Source organism: Gymnoscopelus microlampas, assembly GCF_963454915.1.
Source record: "Gymnoscopelus microlampas genome assembly, chromosome: 6".
Classification (NCBI taxonomy): domain Eukaryota; kingdom Metazoa; phylum Chordata; class Actinopteri; order Myctophiformes; family Myctophidae; genus Gymnoscopelus; species Gymnoscopelus microlampas.
Genome location: NC_139943.1, coordinates 12,514,947 through 12,539,200, shown reverse-complemented (window position 1 = coordinate 12,539,200; position 24,254 = coordinate 12,514,947). Strand labels below are relative to the sequence as shown.

General features: G+C 44.1%; 1 protein-coding gene across 1 annotated transcript in view; it reads left to right on the top strand.

Moving 5' to 3' along the window:
• LOC311047672 (A disintegrin and metalloproteinase with thrombospondin motifs 20) overlaps positions 1 to 24,254 on the top strand; it is a 159,128-nt gene that overhangs the window by 63,675 nt on the left and 71,199 nt on the right. The window contains exons 12-15 of the mRNA XM_084060470.1: positions 12,658 to 12,803; positions 13,413 to 13,594; positions 17,058 to 17,194; positions 17,668 to 17,785. Coding sequence (XP_083916596.1) covers positions 12,658 to 12,803; positions 13,413 to 13,594; positions 17,058 to 17,194; positions 17,668 to 17,785 — 583 coding nt within the window. The remainder of the gene's footprint in view (positions 1 to 12,657; positions 12,804 to 13,412; positions 13,595 to 17,057; positions 17,195 to 17,667; positions 17,786 to 24,254) is intronic.

The window sequence follows — 24,254 nt, the reverse complement described above, 5'->3', positions numbered from 1 at the left end:
GGGGGGGGCGTCACAATCATTTGAACCACTTTATCCATATGTTATACTTTGGCTATTCAAAAATAGCAGATCTACAAGCTCATAGCTCCGAGTGCTATGAGCTTGTAGATCTGCTATTTTTGAAAAATCGTGAGAATTTGTGCAAATCTTTAAATATATATATGTTTAACTCAAATCTTTGCTTCTGGGGGGGTCACTGTCACAAAATATGAAATGGGGGTCCGCAGCCAAATATGTATCATTTTGGGGGTCCTTCACATGAAAACGTTTGAGAACCACTGACTTAAACCAGTGGTTCTCAACCTGTGGGTCAGGACCCACGGGACGGGACGGGACGGGGGTCCCCCAAAATCTGTTTATGAGAGGGTAACCTTTCATAAACGGAGCTGTGTGACCCTCCAAAACGAGGGAGTGGGACGCTCGCTCAACAAGCGGGCAACGGAGGGTCTGGTCTGAATGAGAAGCTAGTGGAAACCCCCTCAGAAAAGGTTTGTTTGTATACAACTTGGCAGAAGTAGAGCACTGCTCGCCGCTATGGGTTCAGGGGTTGAGTTTGTTCCCCTCTTTTTGCCCTCGTTCCTCTGCTCCTGACTCCTGTCCCTCTACTCATCTGAGCCCCCCCCCCCCCCCCCCCACACTGTTGCCAAGTCTGCTTATTATGAGCTATGAGCTTGTAGATCTGCTATTTTTGAAAAAGCGTGAAAAACATTTGTAACTGTCAAATGTAAACAAATTCTGTATTTTCAAAAGTTTTTTGGGCGGATTATTATTATTTTTTTTGTATTTTGGTTACTTTATTTCGGTTTTAGGGTTAGGGTTAGGTTATTTAATTCTTATTTTTGCCTGATTTTACCGATTTATTATCAAAAAATATATATATATTTTTTTTTTCAAAAAGTGGGGGGTATGAAATCACGGATCTGTGAGAGTGAGGGTGTCGCGTCGTACGCACAGTGAATGGCCGTGACGCCCCTGCTTATTATAAGCAACTTTGTTTTTTATTAAAGTCGCTTGTAAATGTTGGTAGTTGCTTGTTGCGTTTTTTTAAGGGGGGGGGCTTGTTTCTTGCTTATTTTGACTTGCTTCCTGATGTTCTTTAAACCGGTTGTTCTCAAACCTTTTCATGTCAAGCCGCCGGACCCCTATCAGAAAACATTTTGTGCCAGGGAGCCCCTCCCCCCCCACTCCCCATACAAGATTTGTGTTGTCATAATGTTTCAAAAACATTCCAAAAATCGCTCATTTTGGGCTCGTTTTCGTAGACCTGGCTGCTGGTTTCTCTCGCTAAATCTGGCAACACGCCCCCCCCCCCCCCCCCCCCCTCCCTCTTTCTCTCGCCGCTGTTGCGTGGCGGGCTCCTCTCTCTCTCTCTCTCTCTCTCTCTCTCTCGCGGGGGTGCTGGAGTGAGTAATGCGGTCACATGACCTCTCGGCGGCGCGTCTGTCATCTGGCCCAGTGGGCCGTGCGCTAACGAGGGCATCCCATCACTTGTTGTCTATAAATACCGCCACCATCTACCCCTCGCCCCCACCCTCCCCTCTCCTCCCCTTTTATTCTTTACCCCCCCCCCCCGCAACCCGTCCCATCCCCCTTTGCTCTTCAAAAGGACCCTGCCCGTGTGTTGAGGGGTGTGTGTGTGTGTGTGTGTGTGTGTGTGTGTGTGTGTGTGTGTGTGTGTGTGTGTGTGTTTTATGCGTGTTTATGTGTGTACTGAATGGGGTTGTGTACACTTTGTCCGTGCGTTGGTTTTGTGCGACGGTGCGTGCTTGCCTGTCTGTGTGTGTGTGTGTGTGTGTGTGTGTGTGTGTGTGTGTGTGTGTGTATGTGTGCGTGCGTTTTCCTGGTCCTCACAAGAAAAGTGTTGTTTTATGGTTAAAAAAAAAGAAGAAAAAAAAGGGTTGGGGTTAGGTTTAGGATTAAACATTTATATGTTAGGTTTAGGGATTAGAGATAGAGTTATTATCTCTGATATACACATAACATAATTGCGTGCCGGTTTCTTGCACCAAAAATGTGTATCTACAAGCCCTTGGCCTGTAGATCTGGTGCTATTTTTCGGCTTTAGGTTTACAGTTAAAAAAAATGGCAATCATAAAATTGCCGTCCTAAAACGTTGACGTCGTCACAAGTATAGTAATACAAACGTGTGTTTGTGTGTGTGTGTGTGTGTGTGTGTGTGTGTGTGTGTGTGTGTGTGTGTGTGTGTGTGTGTGTGTGTGTGTGTGTGTGCACGTGTGCGTGTGTGGATTAGGGGCCAGCCAGCATGGTCAATCAGGGCCTGTCAAGCCAAAGTCAGGAGCTGCATCCACAGGCGCTCCCTTTGAAGAGAGGACAGTGCTCTGTGGGTGGCAGTGAGGAGGGGGGAGGAGGGGTCAGGGGGTGGTGGGGCGGCAGGGGGGGAAAGGGGGGAGACTAATAGTAGCGGCTGAACTTGAATAAACCCCCTAAATGTTTTGTTGTGGATGTTCTCGTCGACACTCGATTTGGTGGAGTGTGTTTCTTCGTCTGCAACGCTTTGAACTGTGGGTTCTCACAGTTTATTATTTATTAGGGTTTTTTATTTCAAGGACCCCCAGTTTTTGTATGCATTAAGGCCATGACGCTGCACCCATATGTACACTCCAAATGCAGTGAACCAAATGGTTCCATTTGCTTTCCACTTCCACTCCCGTTACAGACCCGTTAAGGGTCCATTTGGTTACTAAAATAAGGCACCCAAGTATTTATGCAAATACATTTCAAGGGTTTGTAATGTGCATAAATAGGGAAGCACCACAAATTTTGTTCCATGCAAGTTAAAAGCAGTATTGGAATGGCCTCTTTTTTTGTATTCTGCAGCTATCACATGGAATGGGTTGCCTACAGTCACAACAATTATTGGGTCAACTTCTAGTTCTCCCTAAAGAGTTTTCTAAATACCAAAATGGTCCTGACTTTCTTAACTAAATATTATGTATTTAATTGTTTTTAACTGTATTTATGGGACCGCAATGGAAATAAGCCTCTAGGATTTCTTGTGCCATCCTTTTGACTAAAATGTGCATTTTTGGTTTTGTATGTATGCTTATCAATCAATCAATCAATTAAACTATCAATCATTTAGCTGGGGGCCCCCCTGGAACCCCCTCAAGGACCCCTGGGAGTCCCCAGACCCCACTTTGAGCATGACTGACTTGAGAATGTATTGTCCACGGGAAGGTTCTGTTGAAATCGGTAGATATTTTTTCCTTCCCCTGTTTGTTTCGCATCATTCAATCGCAAATTCAATAGTTTCTGATTTCACGCAAAACCGTGAAGTCAAGGACTAAGTATAAGTAAAAGCACTTAAATGGGAAAGACTTTTAGAGTTCCTCTGGATATAGTCTCGTCAACATAAAAGTCAGGGATGAAACAGGAAGTATAACCTTTTTCCTTGTATTTCCAGAACATTCCATGCAGGAGCAGAGTGGCGACCTGCTCTGGTTTCAGCCAATCGGCATTGAGATAGTGAAGGTCCTGAAAAAAAGCAGAGCCAGGGCGGTTTGTTGGCCAAGGCGGCAAGTGTTGGCTCAGGCCTCCTGGCAGTCTGACAGACTAGTCGTACGATGCCTGTGTGTGTGTGTGTGTGTGTGTGTGTGTGTGTGTGTGTGTGTGTGTGTGTGTGTGTGTGTGTGTGTGTGTGTGTGTGTGTGTGTGTGTGTGTGTGTGTGTGTGTGTGTGTGTGTGTGTGTGTGTGTGTGTGTGTGTGTGTGTGTGTGTGTGTGTGTGTGTGTGTGTGTGTCGTTGTATCACTATACTTGTGAGGGCCAAATGTCCCAACAAGTAAAGTAGAATTTGATAAATCAGATACTGTGAGGAGGACAGTTGTTGTAGTCCTCCTCACAAGAGAAGTGGTTGTTTTATGGTAAAAAGAAAGAAAGAAAAAGGATATGGGAGGTTTGGGGAGGCTTACACTTTGGAAATGATTCAGATTATGATCAGATATTTAGTCATTCAAAGAAACTCTTGAGAAGCTCTCGCATGTAAACAACTGGAGGGGCGAGAAATAACTGATCTGCTATTTTCGGCTTTAGGGTTAAAAATTACAATATATACTGTGTATATATATATATATATATATATATATATATATATACTTTATTTTTTTTTCATTCAAAAAATCATCATCCTAAAATGTTGATGTCCCCACAAGTGTAGTAATACAAGCGTGTGTGTGTGTGTGTGTGTGTGTGTGTGTGTGTGTGTGTGTGAGTACAGTGTGTCTGCTCCGTAGCTCTGGAGGATTGTGAGAGAGAGCTGGTATCGGTGTCACTCTAATCTCTGGATATATTTTGCAGGATGTTTGCCACTTTGATTAGCCGTCATCGCAGACATATCTGTGGATTTGGGCTAACAAGAGGATTGTTGTTTTAGCATTCATGTCGTTCTGCCGGTGGAATTAGCTGTGTCCGGCGGCTAGTGAGTGGAGCTTTCATTGCTGGCACTGTGTTGGAGCACCGAAGGGACCAAGATGGGTGTGCATGATCTTTTTGCCCGGTGCCAAATAGTGAAGGCTGCACTGTAAAATACTTGGACCTGAAGGGGTCCATTTGTACACTCAGAGTTAAAGGAGTAGTTCACCCAAACAATTACTTATTTCTATCAATTACACACCCCATGAAGCCTTCAATTCATTTTTTTGTTTTTGTCGCATTTCTGAGCCAATAATTTGATGACCGGCGGAGAGATGCTCATGTATCCGGTAGGAGACTCAAAGGAGTCTCTTTGAGTCTCCTACTGGAAATACACCCGGTCATCAAATTATTGGTTTGTGTCAAAAACTAAGGAATGCGTCAAAAAACAAAAAAATGTCCATGAATTCAAGGCTTCATGGGGCGTGTAATTGATATAAAAATAAGTATTTTTTTGGGTGAACTAAATTAAAGCGCTTTAATTTAAGCGCTTAAACCCTCTGTTCTTAGACAAACGGACTTGAGATGCAGTTGTACTTTTTTTCGTCTGCACTAAATCTTTCCGGCCAAACCAAATCTCACAAGTGAGCTTGTATATTATCGGATATTTTTGGCTAATGTTCCCTCCAGAAATTGGATGCTGCAGGGTTCAAGTGGTTAACCACTTAAAACCCTACTTGTACGTCACACGGTGAAAATAGCTGATCTACAAGCTCACAACGCATCCCATTGCGCCGTCGTTGTGAATGAATGTTCGCCTGTGAGCGAATGTTTGACCTATTTTCGCAGAGTATTCACCTTTTATGACATGCCCCATCAGTCCAGGGACCGTTATTATAGGGTTCATGTGGTTAACGCTCTGGCGTTTTACTGTGTACAGTACAATATCCCTTTGTTGTTATCCGTATCCTAACACCTGTATTGTACTGTTAGTGTACCGTAGCGGAGGCTTGTTGAAAGAGCGTAGGCGTGTGTTAGTGGACGTGAAATGAGAGAGGACGAGACCAAAGGTAAAAGTGTCTCTCAAAGTACAGGTGAATGACACAGCTGATGGATGCCAAGCCACTCATTCATGGTAATGACATCTTTTCTTCTACTCCGCTTCGACACAAAGAGACAAGCAGGGATAGGACGGGATGGAATGGGAGAGGAGAGGAGAGGAGAGGGAGTGAGAGGAGATGTTACTAATAACATCAGGCCGGACAATCCCATTATTATCGGCGTAACTGATATTATAGGCTATAGCAACATAAGTTTTTTCAAAAAAACTGTTAGGATTTAGAAGACATTTTGTATAATCCCCTGAAGCAAAATTTCATGATTTTCCCAAAAATAGATCTACACACTCAGAATCAGCTTTATTGTCACATCACAGGTTTACAGAAGGAAAAAAGTGGGTGAAATTCGTTTTCGTGCATAGTTCACATGCAGCACGGCATTCGGTTCTTGTAGATCTGCACTCTGTGCTTGTAGATCTGCTATTTTCAATAGCCAAAGTATAAGATAATGGTTAAAGTGGTTAAAATCTAAAGTGACAGATGCTTTCCCCGGTCTTAATGGGTTTAAATACGTAATACATTATTTATGGTATTTTTTTCCTTTAAAACCTTGGAAAAATGTGTTTTCATAATGATACCAATAGAGAAGAGAAGAGTTAGAGGAGAGAAGGGTAGAAGAAAAGAGTGACTTGGATTTCATCATGCTCTGTTATGCCCTCCCCTCCCCTTCTCTTCCTCTCGCTGTCTTACCCTTGAAACATGAGGAAAGAGTGGAAGTATGCGTTGAACAGAGGAAATATGCATGCTTGGGCTGAAAGATGAGTCTGTGTAATTCGGGTTCAGTTCTAGCTGCACTTGTTCCCAGTGGCAGCCAGCCCTCCCATGCAGAGCTCTGTAAACAATCTCAAACTATGGCTCCGTCAAGTCTCTCTCTGTCTGTCTGTTGTAAGGTAAACCCTGAACCATTCATAATTATGCCGTCAACGTTATTAGAAGAATGTATAGTGTGAATATCACAAGTAGCACCATATATTTGATATATACCTGTTAGGCATATAGCGATTTATCTTAAATCGATTCAAATCGATTCAAACTGGTGACAATTTAAATTGCTTATTTTTTTTTTACTGCAATGCAAACAGCAGAGGGCAAAAGACAATACAGGCTATTTGTAAGAGAATTGTTAAAAGATTAGTTTTCAGTCATTTGCTACTGTATTGAAAGGAGGATAAGAGAAAACACAGTATTGTAAAAAGAAAATGAAGAGATAAAATACTGGATTTGTGTAAGAGAAATAATTAAAAAAACGATTTTAGGTCCTTCGTCTGGAAAAAAAATTGTGTTTAAAAAAATGTGAAAAATGGGAGAAAGGGGGGACTCTTCTATGAAGGGGGTCTCGGTCTGCAGAAATTGAGTCTCTGAAAGAGGGCTTCTCTCTATGAGAAAGTGTGTCTCTCGTAGAGATCTAGGTCTCTTCTGTGAAAGTGATCTCTCTAGAAAAAGGGGTCACTTTTGTAAAGGGTGTCTCTCTTGAAAGGAGATCCATCTATAAAGGTGTTATCTTAAAACAGATCTCTCTAGAAATGGGAGGTCTAGACCCTAAATCAGTCTTGTCGTGGCCAAAGTGAACGCCAAATCCCGAGCTGTGAGAAAGACCTGGAAAGACATGAAAGGTGATGCCTTTTGGAAACGTACGTGTCAAAATGAAAGAGCTGGGGAGAGGGCCTTTTTAAATCAATCCCCTGCCCTCTCATTCCTGCAGTGATGTATGGCTTAGGTTCACAAATGAGCTGCTCCCCCTGTGTAGCTTCCTGCCAATTACAGGGCGCTAAAACTTCCAGAGCAGCCAGCTGATGACCTGGGAGCAGATGCTGCAGCGCTTACAACACCCTACTCCTTCTAAATACTGTGTTACTGGGTTACAGCACCCTACTCCTTTGTTTGTTTGTTTCTTTTTATCCCTTTTTAATCCTCAATTTAGTCGCTACGCCAATTAATTCCTCCTCACGTCCATTTATGTGTGTCGTCAATGCTATTGGAGCCTACTGGCTTCACCTGCCATAGTGAGGAGCCACCACCGGGAGGACGTAGAGCCTCCATCTCACTCCTCCTCCCGCCCAACACCCTACCCCGCCCCGGCTTCCCTCCCCCACGGAACACTGAGCGCCCAGAAATATAAGAATATATGTACATACAGTAGTATACGTACTTTGGGAGTTGGGTGAGGGAGTTGTGTATATACAGTATGTGTTTACGTGTGTGTGTGTGTGTGTGTGTGTGTGTGTGTGTGTGTGTGTGTGTGTGTGTGTGTGTGTGTGTGTGTGTGTGTGTGTGTGTGTGTGTGTGTGTGTGTGTGTGTGTGTGTGCGCGCGCGCGCACGTGTGTGTGTGTGTGTGTTAGTGTGAGTGTGCACGTGCGTATGTGTGTAATGTGTGAAATTCCTAATTTGAAACACATGCGAGCAACAGCTGGATAGGTTTCTCTCACAAGACCCTTAAATGTCTCACCGTGCTCCCAATTGAGGGCACACATTTTTGACAACCTTTGTAAGATCCATTGGTGTGGTGCTGTAGTGAAGGCCTTCCACAGCCTCTTGCCTTTCACGTCAGCATTTCCTCCGGCCGTATTTGTCCTCCTCGGACAGAGAGGGGCTAATTGGAATTGAGCATGGCCTCCAGATGCCTCCAAACTCTTGAGCGAGCATGCCCCCTCTTCTCACGTGCACAGTTGTGTGCGAGCACACACACACACACACACACACACACACACACACACACACACACACACACACACACACACACACACACACACACACACACACACACGCGGATCCCACACAGATGTTTCTTCTTGGTTGGGTCTTTCTTTCTTCTTTTCACCCGCATCACCTTTTCAAGCCAAACAAAATGGCTGTAAACACATGGAACCAGCGGCGGGTGGGGGCGAGGGGAGCGGGGGGGGGCGGAATGCCTTAAAGGCTTACAGGTTCTTTGGTCCCTGTTTGACAGCCAGTCCGCCTCATGTTTGACAGTTCCTCAGGTTCCACTCAGGGCTGGCTGCACTGCGGTGGTCTCTAGTCTCAGCCCCTCACAATCTCCCATGGAAAGGGTGTTGGGTGGGGGAGGGGGGGGGGGTATAAGGGGACGCTCGGGTCTTGGCTGACAGTCCCTGAGCTGAGGTGTGTGTGTGTGTGTGTGTGTGGTGTGGGGGGGTGCTTGAGTGGTTTTGGGGGTGGTTCTTTATTTTTAGGGCACTCTCAGTAGCAACGGTGTATTTATCTAAAGCTAGAAGTCAATCTGCCCCAAACTGCTCACTTCCCCTGAATGTCTCAGGAAATTGCCTCAGAATGTTTCTCTCATGCCAGTTTCCCTTCATGCTTCCATTTCTTTGACTCTTAACCCACTCAATCCTGGAATGCATCTGTGTAATTTTTTGATTTCCTTGGCTATTTTCTTAAAAATCGTGCAAAATTTGTGCAAATATTTGAATATGTATATATTTTTTAAAGCAAACATTTTGTAACTCAAATCTTTGCTTCTGGGGATTCTACAAATGTACTCTTAAATCCTAACAGTTTTTTGAAAAAAACATATGTTGCTATAATATCAGCGGTTGCTCAAACTTTGTCAAGGACCCCCAAAATTATATAATATTTGGCTGCCAACCCCCCATCTTCAGCAAAGATTTGAGTTACAAATGTTTGCTTAAAAATATATATATTCCTGGATTGAATGGATTAAATTCATCAACTAATGCTGCTCTCTCACTTTATTTTTTTTGCATTTTCAGTGCAGTTGGGGAAAAGGGAGGAAAGGGGGGGGGGGGGGAATGCCCGGGTCATTCATTACTCAAGCCATGTCTGGGGTTAGGTTATGGTGGAAACAGTTTGTGGGTTGTTTAGTCCTGTGAGCCTGCAGCGGTTAACACCTGTCTGTCGTTGTGCGTAGACTTTACACTCCATCATTACACGTTCAAATGTGTTGCGCACTTACATAGACACAGGCAGCACTGCTAGCTAGCTGACCATGTGTGTGTGTTGCTTGTACGTGTTTGCATACTTTGCAGGTGTGCACCCGAGGTCATGGCTGTTTGCGATCAGACAGACAGACACACGCACGCATGCGCACGCACACACACACACACACGCACACGCACACGCACACGCACACGCACACACGCACGCGCACAAGCACATTACTGGCCAACTTGGCTTTCTTTCTCGTCTGCCCTGATGACTTTTTTAGGTGGATTTTGATTGATTGTTGCTCCCTGGTTTTAATAGTGTAATTGTGGAAAATGAATCCAAGTTAGAGGTCGTTTTGCACTGTTGCACTCTGTGTTCGACAGGGGGAGTGGTGGGCGTGCAAAAACACAGAGGCTCACCTTATTGCTCTGCCTGAAGTCACAGATTATTATGTCTCATAGTAGAGTAGACTATATATATTATATAATACTGTATATAGACAGGACAAGTCCCTTTGGAATGAGCATAATATTGTCCCTGTCGGGCTTGTTTGTTATTATTTAAAAAAAACATAAAATAGTGAATATAGTCGATCTACAAGTTCACAACACGTTCTTTCACAATTTACGGGAAATAACAAAAACAAAAGGTTGAAATATGGAGATACGAGGTTTCTGCCCGATAGTGATGATTATGTTTCTTTCTCATCCCGAGAGATACCACACCACTCAGAATATTCTTGACTGAATATGTTTTCAGCAGCATCATAGACCAGAGATTCCGAAGCTTTTCCATGCCAAGGACCCCCAAATAGATATCCTATCCTATTGCCAAATGGCTTTTTAGAAAAAAACAGCTGATCTAAGCTCTTGTGAGCATTTAATTAGATCTGCTATTTCTGCAATTTTTGAACTTTTAGCACATTAACAACATGCCTAAAACAGGGATACCATGTTGAAAGTGGGTACACTGGCACAATAATGTTATATATTATTATTTTTTATTTTTTATTTTTCATTTTCCACTCCTTTCCATTTGGCCCCGCTGGCACCCCCTAGTGGCCCCCCCCACTTTGAAAACCACTAAGAGCCAAAAGACTCGCATCCCCAAAGCAGCATCCTGTCTTCAGGTTATATATAGGTTATATAAATAATGTATATTGAATAATATTTGCTCCTGAAGTCAGGCCCAGTAATGAGCTTTGTGTTGGCCCTTTGTTATCACAACTCTAGGGTTTCCTAGAGTCTTCTTATCGCGGTGCCACTGGTGCCTCGTGCCCTGCCTATGTTCCCCGTCCACAGCGGGGCTGTGTGCGCCCAGACATACACCCTGCCTGTGTTCCCCTGTCCACAGCGGGGCTGTGTGCGCCCAGACAGACGCCGTCTTGTCCCGCATTCTTTCGCCGAACAGGACCCCTCTGCTATCTTAGCCACCGAGGAGGGGATTCGGTTACACACAAAAGGGGAAATGGCTCCGCCGTTTGCTTTGCTTTGTTATAGCGCTCCTTGGCAAGGGGTTCGTTGGTGCGTTACACCTCGTTTGATTACGCTGTCACATAGCCCCCCCCCCCCATTTCTCGTCACTGACGGGCGGAAACCTAGTATGTCCGAGACCGTTATTATTTTTAAAATAGTGAAAATAGCCGATCTACAAGCTGTGAGCTTGTAGATCTGCAAGACTCTTGTATGATGAAAAAAAAAGGAGATACAAGGTTTCTGCCTGACAGCAACGTTATACTAATATTCTTATGCGCATATTTTGTGGTCAATGGCCTAAAACAATGTTGGGATTTATGAATGATTGACATGGAGGCTAAATTCAGAAGGTATACATTTCATGTGCCGTCAAAATGTATTGTTGAAATGTAAAATAATGTTCCATTTGTGTGTTAATGTTCCATGATAAGTATCCTTTGGGTTTCTTTTTTTGTCATTTGAAATAGTTGCACAATCTAGACTAAAGCAAGAAAACTTAAAATCTGAGAGCATGGCAGGTACTTGTCAGGAGAAATTCACCTGCAGTGTATAATAGAATACATTTGTATTTGATTAAATCTACAATCCCAGACTTATGTTAATGAATAAAATGCAATTTTAACCAATCTGTGTGGTAGAGTATGTTAATCCAATAGAACTAGCACATGTGCAGTGGTTGGAGGTGGTCTCTCGTACTCTTCCATTGAGAAATGTAGTCACTGGTGTCAGGTATTAGGACACCTACTGGTGGTTGACGATGTCGATACGTTATTTGAAGCTGACATGCGCCACCATCTTTATTGTATTATTATAGTTCAGACATCGTTGCAATTATGTCTCTGGAGAGCACATACAATGTACAGATTTCAGCTTTAAACAGAATTAATTTGGTAGCATTCTGGTTATTTCACAATAAAGACTGATCAATGGGAAATGTTGCAGTGAGTGTCTTCATGGTCTGAGATGTCTGTCTGTCTGTCTGCCTGTCTGTCTGTCTGTCTGTCTGTCTGTCTGTCTGTCTGTCTGTCTGTCTGTCTGTCTGTCTGTCTGTCTGTCTGTCAGTCAGTCTGCCTGTCTCGCTCCCCATCTATGTCTCTCTTCTCTCCACAGCTGGAGGAGTTGGAAGCGTTCCTCCAGGGTAAACGATAGCAGGATTACTGTAGCTTCATCCCCCAAAGTTTTCTTTTAAAACTATAGTTTCTCGTCTAAACAATGGATTAAGTCAGTGAGGGGGGGGGGCGGGGACACACAGACACACAACACTGGCAGCTGTGTGTACTAAACCTGCACTGAAGCTGCATTGAACATCTCTTTGCTGAAAATAGACAATAACACAGTACAAGCTGACAATCCGTACTTCGTATTGAGTGCCTTGTGTCTCTATGAGATGTGATGCGAGAGTGCGGTCTAGCCCACACCAACTCGGGACCCCTGAATCGCTGCCCTCCACACACTCCTATCTAACACCAGGGTCTTGAGCTCTACAACAGGGGGCCCGGAACCCCTAGGGGTCCACAGAGTTACTACAGGGGGTCCGCCAAATCTTTGTGTGGTGGGGAACATTAGCCGAAAATAGTACATCTACAAGCTCACAAGCTTGTAGATCGGCTATTGTCGGCTTCATCTCTCTCTCAGCAAAGGGGGGTCCTTGGCCTGGAAAACGTTGAGACCCCTGCACTACAGTGTTGTTAGCTAAGCTGTCGCGCTGCAGTGCATCTCTACGTGTGTGTCTATATTTGTGTGTTTTCATCTCCTGTGTAATTCCTATATGCATCTCTTTTCCTTGGCAGTACTGCAGACACGGCATGTGCGTGAACAAGGAGCTGGACCTGCGGCCCGTGCACGGGGAGTGGGGCCCCTGGGGGCCGTACAGCGCCTGCTCCCGGTCCTGTGGCGGAGGCACCCGGAGCACCGCCAGAGACTGCAACAAGCCCGAGTAAGGAGAAGAGTCAAGTGTTGCCAGATTTTTTGTGTGAGTCTGCTTGTGAGAGAAACAAGCAGACTGGTTCTACGAAAGCAAGAAGCGACTAGGACCCGTGATCACACACACACACACGCGCACGCACCCACACACGCACACACACAGGAGGTCCCCAGCTAAATGACTTAATAATAGCATCAAGATCCCTGACACAAAATATTTTCAGAAGGGGGTCAAATACATTTTAATTTGGGGGATTTAAACAACATTAGGAAGCAAGCCCAAGTAAGCAACTACACCTCAGAAACATGCCCCCCCCAAACAAAAAACGCAACCCGCAACTACCAATATTTACAAGCGACTTTACAGAAAAAACAAGCCCAAAGTCGCTTATAATAAGCGGATATGGCAACACGGAGTCAGACATAACAAAGCTGTGCTTAAACAGTCCAAACCCATAACATACCTTGAGTAAGAATCTAATGAGACTAAACAAGCAACAAGAGCCATAAATAAAACCTCTGTGAGCTTTAAGCCCTGTGAGTCAAATTCAATAAGCTTCAATCAAAGCTAACTTGCAAGTCTTTTATTTTTAATCATCTGCCCATGTTTTCTACTTTCCAGGCCAAGAAACGGCGGTAAGTTTTGCGTGGGGCGCAGGATGAAGTTCCGCTCGTGCAACACAGAGCCGTGTCCGCGAGGGCAGAAGGACTTCCGGGAGGAGCAGTGCTCCCACTTCGACGGCAAGCACTTCAACATCAACGGTCTACCTCCCACCGTCCGCTGGGTCCCCAAGTACAGTGGCAGTGAGTACACAGTACTACACACACACACACACTGTAATCCTTATCCCAACACTGTTTGTGTTTACTGAAACTGTTTCAGCTCCAGACCCACAAAGAAAAAGTCCTTGGGTTCCCATGGAGGCAAAAATCCAATGCAAAACTAGAAAAAGTGCTCCTCGGAGCACAGGTCTCCGCCAGGTCAGGTAGGTTATTGTGGCCTCCTGGTGCCACTATAATAGGCCAATGTGAATTGGGTGGCATTTCTTCTTAGGCCTTTCACGGCAATCGGACACTGCATTCATCATTTGAGGCATTTTGTACAAGAAAAAATGTTTTGCTAAATTAGACCTGCTGGTGGGGCTAAAACAGGCCAATGTGAAAAGGGTGTCATTTCTTCCTCGGCCTAGTGGGAATATGTGTGGAAAATTTCACTGAAATGGCATGCTGCGTTCATGATTTGAGGCATTTTGTTCAAAACGATTTGGAAGCTAATTTTAGGCGATCAGGATGGAATATGGGAAAGCGGACAGATTTCAGACAGATGTAGGAGTAGTATCAAAATAATGTGTTTCGCACAAATCGGCCTCCTGGTGGCTCTATAATAGGCCAATCTGAAAAATTCAGGCCAGGGGTTCTGAATTGGCATCCAGGGAGTGTGTTTCGCAGTGACCGGGCCAATGGTGCCGGAGATTAGCTGGTCACAGACAGAAGGACACACACACAGACACACAGGCACACGGACAGGGTGCAAAACATACTCTCGCCATGCCTTTCAGCCTGGCGGAGACAAAAATAGGAGAGAGACCACTGTACATTGCAAAAATAATAGTTTCAATGCCTTCAAACAGCTATTTTTACAAACCAACACACAATTGGCTTAAAGGGATTAAAGGGAAGGGAAGGGAAGAACTTTGGGTGAACCCCAAAGTTCTTTTTTGTTTTTGTCTCATTCCTAAGCCAATAATTTGATGACCAGCGGACCGGTTGGCAGCGGTTCCGGTATGAGACACAAAGGTCTTTTGAAATAATCATTTAGAAAAAATATATAGGAAACGTAAAAACATGGTCCCCAAAGTATTGTTTAGGTCGGAAACACTGTCCTGCAACGTGTCATTAGAATGCATGGAATTTGTGGTATTATATAGCCACTATTTGCATCCAGCCATGCAGTTACTTTGGCTTTGAATACAGTGATCCGGTTTGGGGGAATGCATACTTCATACACCGTAATAATTGACCATGCGTCCCTCTGAGGTCAATATCTTTGTCTATATCTTTAACAACATGAACCCTAGTGGCCCTATTCTGCGGGTGAACATTCAGCCAAACTAGCAGATCTACAAGTTCACAACGCATCGCAATGCAACACATTGTGAGCTGTGTGGGTTGGCTATTTTTGGCGTAGAGGTTTGGTGTAATGAGAAAAAAAGGAGGAGACCTAGTATAGATAGCCTGACAACCAGACGAATCTGCCAGTGCAAAAAAATAGCCCCAGTGATATTAGTTTGGCCATACCAGGCTATAGTTTAGATCCCTCGGGAACAAAGGTCAATGAAGTATATAGGCTAAGGTTAAGTGGTTAAAGGTAGGGTACCGTAAGTAATTGTCTTTGGTTAAACTACATTTTAAACAGCAATATATTCTGGTACAACTCATTGCTATAGAGTCTCCATGTCTCTCCAGCTCTTTATTAAACAGAAAATGCATTTTCAGGTCAGGATACCAATTTTATCCAATCAATAAGGATGGAGAACTCAAACAGGATACAGATTAAACAAGTCAAATTGGAAGTGATGACAAAAATAAATGAGCAGACAAAATTGGAACTGGAACACTATAAAAACTAAGCTGATAAATGGGTACTCTCAAATGTTGCCACTTATGCCTGAAAATGCATTTTCTGTTTATCAAAGGGCTGGAGAGACAGGAAGACCCCTGTTACTGAACAAACTCTACAGCAATGATTACTATCAGAATTGTATAATGCTTTAAGCTTTTAACAAAAAAACTTTTGTTTTAACCAAAACATATCACTTACCCTACCTTTAATTATTATCATTATCTGTTCTATAGTCCATGCCCACACTTTCTAAGATACATTAAATCCATGCAGTGGAGTGGAGGAATTCCCAGAGGAAGCTTGAAGAATTATGACATGCATCCTTTAGTTCATAGATAGTCTTTTTTTCTCAATGTAAAAATGATATAAATCATATCAAAGGGAGTTAGGGAGTGCGGGGGAAAAAAAACGTTTTTGAGAGGAATGCAGAATTGTGCCAAATGCCTTATTATCATCAATGTAAAGACATGAGATAAAACTAAAATTCCGCAGGTTTCCCCATTCCACATTTTTGTCCGGCGTGACAAATTCTCTTCCCCCTTCGACGTGGGATGTTGTTTGACAGAAACTATTCCTTTCACTGAGTCATGGCCATGATAGGAAGGGGGGGGGGGGGTCTACAGAGCACATGGCCCCCAACCCACATATCAGTCCCCTGGCCGGGTGCCCTGCTGTAGAAAGTATCCCGTTCCTTTACTGGGATGGTTTGCTTAGAGCTAACACTGCAGACAGATTGCCATCTGGCAAAGACCACCGAGATTTGGCCGGGGGAGCGGCAGCGTCCAAGTCCCTCTGTGAACGATTCATTCATCTAGTTTCATGCTGTACAAGCAAACAGAGACAGAGCTCCGGCATCAGTAGGCTGTCAAATAGAGAGTGATTTCTCCAAACAACTGATATAATTTTGGGTTAATCCAGCTCGATTGCGGATCCCATTGCCAAAAATGTAAATACGTTTGCGGTCGTTTTCTTTTCCACTATAGGCCAGAGCCAAGTAAAGTATGTTGAATATTTTGACTCTTATTACCCGTGTTACTTACTTTTATTATCTATGTATATAAGTCCTAATAACCACGTTCGACCTGGCGTACCGATTTTGGACATAGACTGTGAAATATATTTGGACTTCTTCAAAGAATTCCAAACATTTACTATTTACTATTTTGAATATAGCTAAAGTAGCGGATCTACAAGCTCCACAACCATCGTAGTGTGACGCGTCGCCGAGCTTGTGGATCGGCTATTTTTGTTGCACAACACCATTGTACGCTGTCGGGCAGAAACCTCGTATCTCCATATTTCAACTTTTTGTGTGTTTTTCATAAATGAATGCCCCACTTCACCAAGACTGTCACACAGTACGACAGAAGTAGTGAAAGTAGCAGATCTATAAGCTCACAACACGTCGCAGCGCGACGTGTTGTGAGCTTGTAGATCGGCTATTTTCACTATTTTAAAATGTTTTTTAAAATAGTAATGAAAAAAGAATGGTTTTGTACCCGACAGCAATATAAAATAAGGGCTTAGGTGGTTAACTCTTGTGAGCTGTGAATCTGTTTGTCTCCTCTGTTACTGTTCTTCCCCCATGCAGTTCTAATGAAAGATCGATGTCAACTCTTCTGTCTCTGTTCTTCCCCCATGCAGTTCTAATGAAGGATCGATGTAAGCTCTTTTGTCGGGTTATGGGGACCATGGCCTACTATCAGCTGAAGGACCGCGTCATCGACGGCACGCCGTGCGGCCCAGACACCTACGACATCTGCGTTCAAGGCCTTTGTCGGGTATCTAGACACAAAACCAAACACGAATAGATAGACACACGCACGCACTCAATCAACTGTGCATTTAGTCGAATACATTTTACGATATTTTGTCAACTGAAACTAGGCTAAAACTAGAACATTGAAATGTCAGAAATGTAGACAGCACGAGGTACAGTCGGCTAAAAGGATAACACAAAAAAGTCCTGGGGACTTTCCATTGTGATGCTATGATTTCAATTCATCAACATAAAGAATTTAAACAATAAATTACAAATGCACAAAGGAGAAAAAGGGTAAACGGCAGCAGCGAATTACACCTCCTTTTTTACCATTTTTTAGCATTTACCTCCCCTCGTGGTCTGACTAAAAATGACAAAAATATGACTAAAACTAAATGGAATTTTATTCAAAAGACTGTGACTAAAACTAAATCAAAATGAACACTGAACGAAATCCATATTGCAACTTTCTCCTTGTCTGTGAATCCACAGCAGGCGGGCTGCGACCACGTTCTCAACTCCAAAGCCAAGAATGACAAGTGTGGCGTGTGTGGCGGGGACAACTCATCGTGTAAGACCCTGGCGGGGACCTTCAATGACGCAGAGTACGGTAAGATCTCCCCCTTCGCTCAGGTTACAACATAATATGATATACTAATACTAATAGCTCACTGTATACGGAGAAGGTGTTGCCTGTGCACATACAGTATGTCAACAGCTTTAGCAGATGGGGGGCTAAGACACACTGCCGTATGCAGTAAAGCACATGGCGGCTAATGAAGATGTAATGGATCGCAGTGCAAAGCTGACATTTTGGACATTTAGACAGTGTAGGGTTGGGATCCTTTTAGGATTTTAACGAGTCTGGTTCCTTATCGATTCCCTCTTAATGGGTCCGATTCCTTAACGGTTCCCGTTAACGGTCCCTATATTTAAAAAAAATCACACCCTGTGTGAAGTGAGTGGTGCCTTTGATGAGCCCCGTATTGACCCCTGTATTGATGTTGTCATCAATGTTTGTGGACAGACAAAGAAAACAGACTAGAAAATGTGCTCCTCGGAGCACAAGTCTCCGCCAGCAGACCCGTGCTATTTTAACCAAAGGAAATCACTTACCCTATCTTTAACCATAGTTTTCTAGAAATGTTCTGATTCTTAGATTAGAACATCTAAGGATTAGAACATGTTAGCTTGGCTAACATGTTCAATCAGCAAAGCTAACATGTCCAATGTTAGCTTGGCTGATGGCACTGATGTCACTTCGAAACATGTAAACAATGTTTCGAAGTGACACACCTATTTATAGGGCTCTATTTCGTCATGCGTCTCGCTAGCCAATCAAAGCACACCCTTTCAACATATTGTCACGTGTCACGTGATGCTTGACCAATGTTAGCTTGGTGGACACACGGACATACATACATACATACATACGGACACACGGACAAAGCCAGATATAGGAGTGGTTGCCTTCGGCACCACTCAAAAAATCAATATCATTTTGGCCTTCACAAAAAATGTGGGTTACTTGGGTTACGGGAGGGGTACCAAATGGACCCTTACAGGCCTGTAACTCTGAGAGTGTACACATGGAACCAAATGGACCCGTCCATTTGGCGTGTACACAGTCAGAGTTATGGGGGTCCTTGAAATAAAAAAAAAAACGTTTGAATCAGCTCTTGACAGGGTGATAAGAACCGGTTCCGGAAACGTTTCCAAATGTGATGGAATCGATTCCTTCTGCTCCGACCCTATGCAGTGATGAACACAAACGGGGCTTGAAGTCATGTTTGGATGCATTTAAAATGCTATACGCCCCACACAGCCTTCAGGAACACGAGTGCCTCTGCCAAATTAAGGACGCGCAGAACGTTCCCTAGAAACCTGTAAACACTCAGCTCCGCTCTTCAGTTCTTTCCAGGGAGCAAAGCGACACAGAGCTGACATCGTTGTCGCCCCCTGTTTTTTAAACTCCCTCCGCTTTAGTACGCTGTCTCTTCATGTGCCAGAGGTCCATTCATCGTGCCCCCAATCCTCTTTGAGTTGATGAAGGTATTAGCGTAGCGTTGCTGTCGGGTAAGGAAACCTTGTCCAAAACCGTTATTAAAAAAAAATATATATTTATAATAGTGAAAATAACCAAACTACAAGCTTGTTGTAAGCTTGTAGATCTGCTTTTTTCACTATACTTTCATTTAATTTTTTGATCAAAAAGTTTATCCCACGATTTTTGTAACCCATTTTTTCACCCAGTGCCAAATGCCTATGCTATAATCCTGGGCGCTACTCTCCCTCTGCCAGCCTGGAGAGAGCCCCGAACCCCGGTATATTTTCACTATACTTTTGTGCGACTCTCTTGTATCAATGTGTACGGTATCAATTTACAACAAAACATAAACAAGTTGTTGAAATATGCAGATACAAGGTTTCTGCACCGACAACAACGATAGAGCCCAGGTATAGGTGTGGCTCCTGTCATGTTTACTCCTCGTTATGCCCTATTTAAGCTCCCATCGTACAACGTTCTCACACGCTGATCTACAAGGCCATAGCGTGGCACCTCCACAACACATTATGGTCTTTCCCTCCGTACAAAGTATAAATCAGGCTTTACTTTGTGCGCTGAGCTTTGTGTCATCTAGTAAATGTTTGTCTGGCTCCGTTTCCTTGGCTTTTAGCAGGAGGGTTAGCAGGCAGGGGCGTTGAGGAGGACTGCATTATGTTGAACCAGGCACTGACCCCAGTCCTGAGAAACTGGCTTTGCCTAATGAGAGAGAACATTGAGTGGGAGCGGAGCCCAGAGTACCAGCCAGGATAGCCCTCTTCTGCTTCCAGCTCTCTGAGGCCTCTGGTCTTCATATCTTTGCACTTAGTGTCTCTTTCTCTCTCTTTTTCAACGGTTCATCTTTCAACTGGCTCTGGCTCTATCTGGCGCTCTATCTTTTTGCCTTCTCCTCTGTCTACCTTTCCCTGGTGCTCTCTGTATCTGTCTCTGTCTCACTCCGACTCTGTCTCTCTCTGTGTCTCTTTAGCTGTCTGTCTGTCTGTCTGTCTGTCCCCCTGTTCTCATCAAAAAAGTAATACAAATTAAAATAGCATGTCACATTACGATGCGTTGTGAGCTTGTAGATCTGCTGTTTTCGCAATTTTGAAAAATGTTAAACTGAAACAATAATATCAATATCTAATTATGCAGTATAAATATATTTTTTCCAGATTTTTGTTCCCCCCCCCCCCTCTCCTTTCCAATTGACCCCCCTGGCGTCCCCTGGCAGCTCCCGCTGGGGGCCGCCGACCCCACTTTGAAAACCTGTGTCTCTAAATCCCCCCCCAGTGAAACCAGCCAATTAACTGGCCATTGTAAACAGTTGTACAAGCCTCAGTAAATCCCTGGTTACTGCGCTGGGAGCTCTCTAAGTGATAACACTTAATTCTGGGCGGATTTGTCTCTAATTTGGTTTACTTTTCAGCTTACTAGCGCACTGGGGTTAGCATCAAAATAAAGAGTGGGGTTTTACCCCTAAAGTAAATGAGACAGAACGAGGCAAACATCTCTGGAGTCTCCCATGTGGTTCATGGAGTCAGTCACTCCCAGAAACTAAAGGACAAAATGATAACAATTACAATAAATTGATACAACACAAATATGTACAGTACATGTCATCCTAGTTGCTTTATAGCGCATTTGTCATTGTTGGTGTAGGGTGGAAAAACCTTGTAACGCAACGCATTGTGAGCTTATAGATCTAATGTTTTCACTACTTTTGTGTGACACTCTTGTATGATGAAGTAGCGTAGGGCATTAATTTACGAAAAAAACATAAACATTCAACACATGGAGATACAAGGTTTTTTGCCCGACAGCAATGATATATGTTGGACATTGTTAGCACTGTCTGGTGGTCGACGTGTCCAGATTTTTTACCACTCTCAACCCTGTTCTGGGCATGTCATTTTAGGCCGAAAACGGTCCATTTGGTTCCATTTGGGCCCTCTCAGAGGGTAAAAGTAAGGCTCGGTCCAAAACAAACTCGCCCCCATTTTTCCTGCGGACCGCTCGCCGACAGTGGTTCTTGTATTCTGGTATTTGTTTAACTGAGGTTAAGGTTAGGAATAAGGTTAGGTTTAGGCATAGTTTCACTGAGGTTACGTTTAGGATTACCTTAGTGGCGACAGTTTCCGAGGTCGCCGGATTTGACCCGGGGCCAGCATTCTGGTATTCTCTCAGAGTTATGGGGGTCCTTGAAATTAAAAATGTTTGCGAACCACTGGTCTATAGCAGTGGTTCTCAAACTTTTTCATGTCAAGGACCCCCAAATTGACACTTATTAGCCCGCGGACCCCCATTTGAAAAGATAAGCCAGAGACTCCCCATAAGAGAAGATTTTTTACGGCTCTAGCAGTGATTCTCAACCATTTTAATTTCAAGGACCCCTAGTTAGACCCCCATTTAATGGCATTTCTATCTCTTGGACCACAATTCATATTGTAAAATCAATGTTAATTTAACTCTGAGAGTGTACAGACCCATAAGGTCCATTTGGTTCCTATCCATCTTAGCTGGGGACCCCCTGGAACCCCCTCAAGTACCCCTGGGGGTCCACGGACCCCACTTTGAGAACCAATGGTCTATAGGACTCTCAAATCAAGATAGACATCGGACCCAAAAACCTGGCATCAGTCGAGCTCTGTGACACAGAGGGAACCTTGTTTTGCTATGTCAATCAGCAAGTCAATCACCATGCTAGCAGGGCTTCCCGTTGGGGTAAGCTACTCGCTACTGTAGTGGCTCCAAGTTTACCCCCGCTCCCCCACCCAGTGGTGGAGTCGAGCCTTTTTGAGGTAAACCTCAGCAATCCTAGACTGGAAGCATGGTTTATGTATTTTGTTACCCCCCCAACCCCCCCTCCCCAAGTAGTTAGATTGCTGTTCATTCCTCGGTCGTCGGTGGTGGCGGAGAATTGTGTGTGTGTGTGGTCAGCGACTAAGCCGGGTGATACCAGGGGGCCCTGGCTCTGTTCCTGTGGAGAGACCGTGTGGCTTCCCCACGGAGGGGGGGGAATCGTGTCGGCGGTTTCCACAGTTCATACGTCCCCGTGTACTTATGTGCTTATCCTGTCCTCACTGGTTAGTGGCTGATTTGCCATGGAGGAAAAAAAAGCATACTAGAGACGTCATGGCCTGGTGGTTTTTAGTCCAACAGTTAGTGAACAGGACTGTGTGTTTCTTAGACCCGTGAGGAGTAAGTATTGTTCTCGGCCACGTCTTATAATATGGACAGTGTAGAATATCGTTGCTGTCGGGCAGAAACCTCTCCATATTCTAACTTTTTGTGATTTTTCGTAAATTAACGCCCTACTTGATCATACTACACTACAGGGTCAAACTAAAGTATCAAAAGCAGCAGATATACTGTATCTACAAGCAGATCTACAAGCTCAAAACGCGTCACGTCGTGCAGCGTTTTGAGCTTGCAGATCTGCTACTTTTGCTATTTTTGCACTTGAATCCTGAAAACAGTTCTGGACATAATGCTGTCAAACATGGCCTGTAGTTCGAAGCTACGATGTCTTTGTCGATTTGCGGTTGACTTGTGGGTCATGTAAAGTTACTCTAAATGAAGTGCGTGGGTGGGTGTGGGCGGATGAGTGCGTGTGCATGCACGCACGCATGCATGAGTGCGTGTGCATGCACGCATGCATGCATGCATGAGTGTATCTGTGCGGCTGAGAACTGCCCTTGGCTGATGCAAAATCTAAACTTCACAAGTGCTGCCCCCGAGTGGCTCACACACTGTCAAACTAATCATCCTTTCCACACCAATCTCTTCCCATTCTCACAATTTGGCCGTGCAAACTTTTAACATGGATATACACACAGCGGTAAACCCAGACAGTTAGAGAGCAGTTGTGACCGGAACCTTCTTGGTTTGAATCCCTCTACCAGCTGGAAACATCTGGATGATGTGCATGCACACTGTCCTGTTTTGTTTTAATAATGCATTATCCATCATCATTGATTCATATTTTAACCACTTGAACCCACCATCCATATTCTGGGGGGACATTAGCCCAAAATGGCCGATCTACAAGCTTGTAGAATGTAGATCGACTATTTTTGTCGAAGACATTAGCGTAGACTGGGGGGGGGAAGTGTTCGGACTACAGCTGCAACTCAGGTCAGTTTCTGAGACTAGAGGGTTTAAGTGGTTAAAAACTACAGTCACAGTTCTCTCAGAACCTCAGAAACAGATTCTTTCTCCATACGTTTGCACTGGTCACAGCCATGATTAATGTCCTTCCTGAACCTTATCTCTGCTCCCCATCCCCTCCCACCTCTTCTCTTTCGCTAATCTCACAGAATCTCAGAGGAAACTAAAGACACTGTCTGCTTTTTCCACCAGGAAAAAGCCAAATACTTCAGCCAATCAGGAGAGAGTATACCCATTTATCAGCATCAATTTGAAAGTGTTCCAGTTCCAATTTGGTCTGCTCCTTTCTTAGTGCCATCACTTCCAATTTCACTTGTTAAGTTCTCTCTCTTGATTGGATGAAAATTGGTATCCCGACCTGAAAATGAATTTTCTGTTTACTAAAGAGCAGGAGAGAAATGGAGACTCCTGTTACCGAACAAACACGCTATAGCAATGAGCTATAGCGTGTTTGTATCTGAATATAGAACTATTTAACACTTATTTTAACAAAGGAATATCACTTAGCCTACCTTTTAAGGTTAAGTTAAGGAGGGGTGGGGATTGTAGCTGAAATTGCAACGCTTTCTGGGCATCCTCCTAATCCCTATAATAACCCAAGGACATCAGGGAGGGGGTGCAGAAAAGACCCCTTCCTCTCATCGTCCTATAGCCTTTCACCCCCTCCTTCTAAACGGCCATCTCCATTTCCATGTCTCAACATCCTACATGTGCCCCCCCACACCCCCCACACCTCTCTCTCTCTCTCCTCTTTCTCTCTCTCTCTCCCTCCTCCCGTGTCAGTTTATCACAGGACAGCAGACCCAGTGCAGTAATTATAGGCCAAAGGCAGGTCGAGGGGAATAATTACATATCATTTGACGGGTGG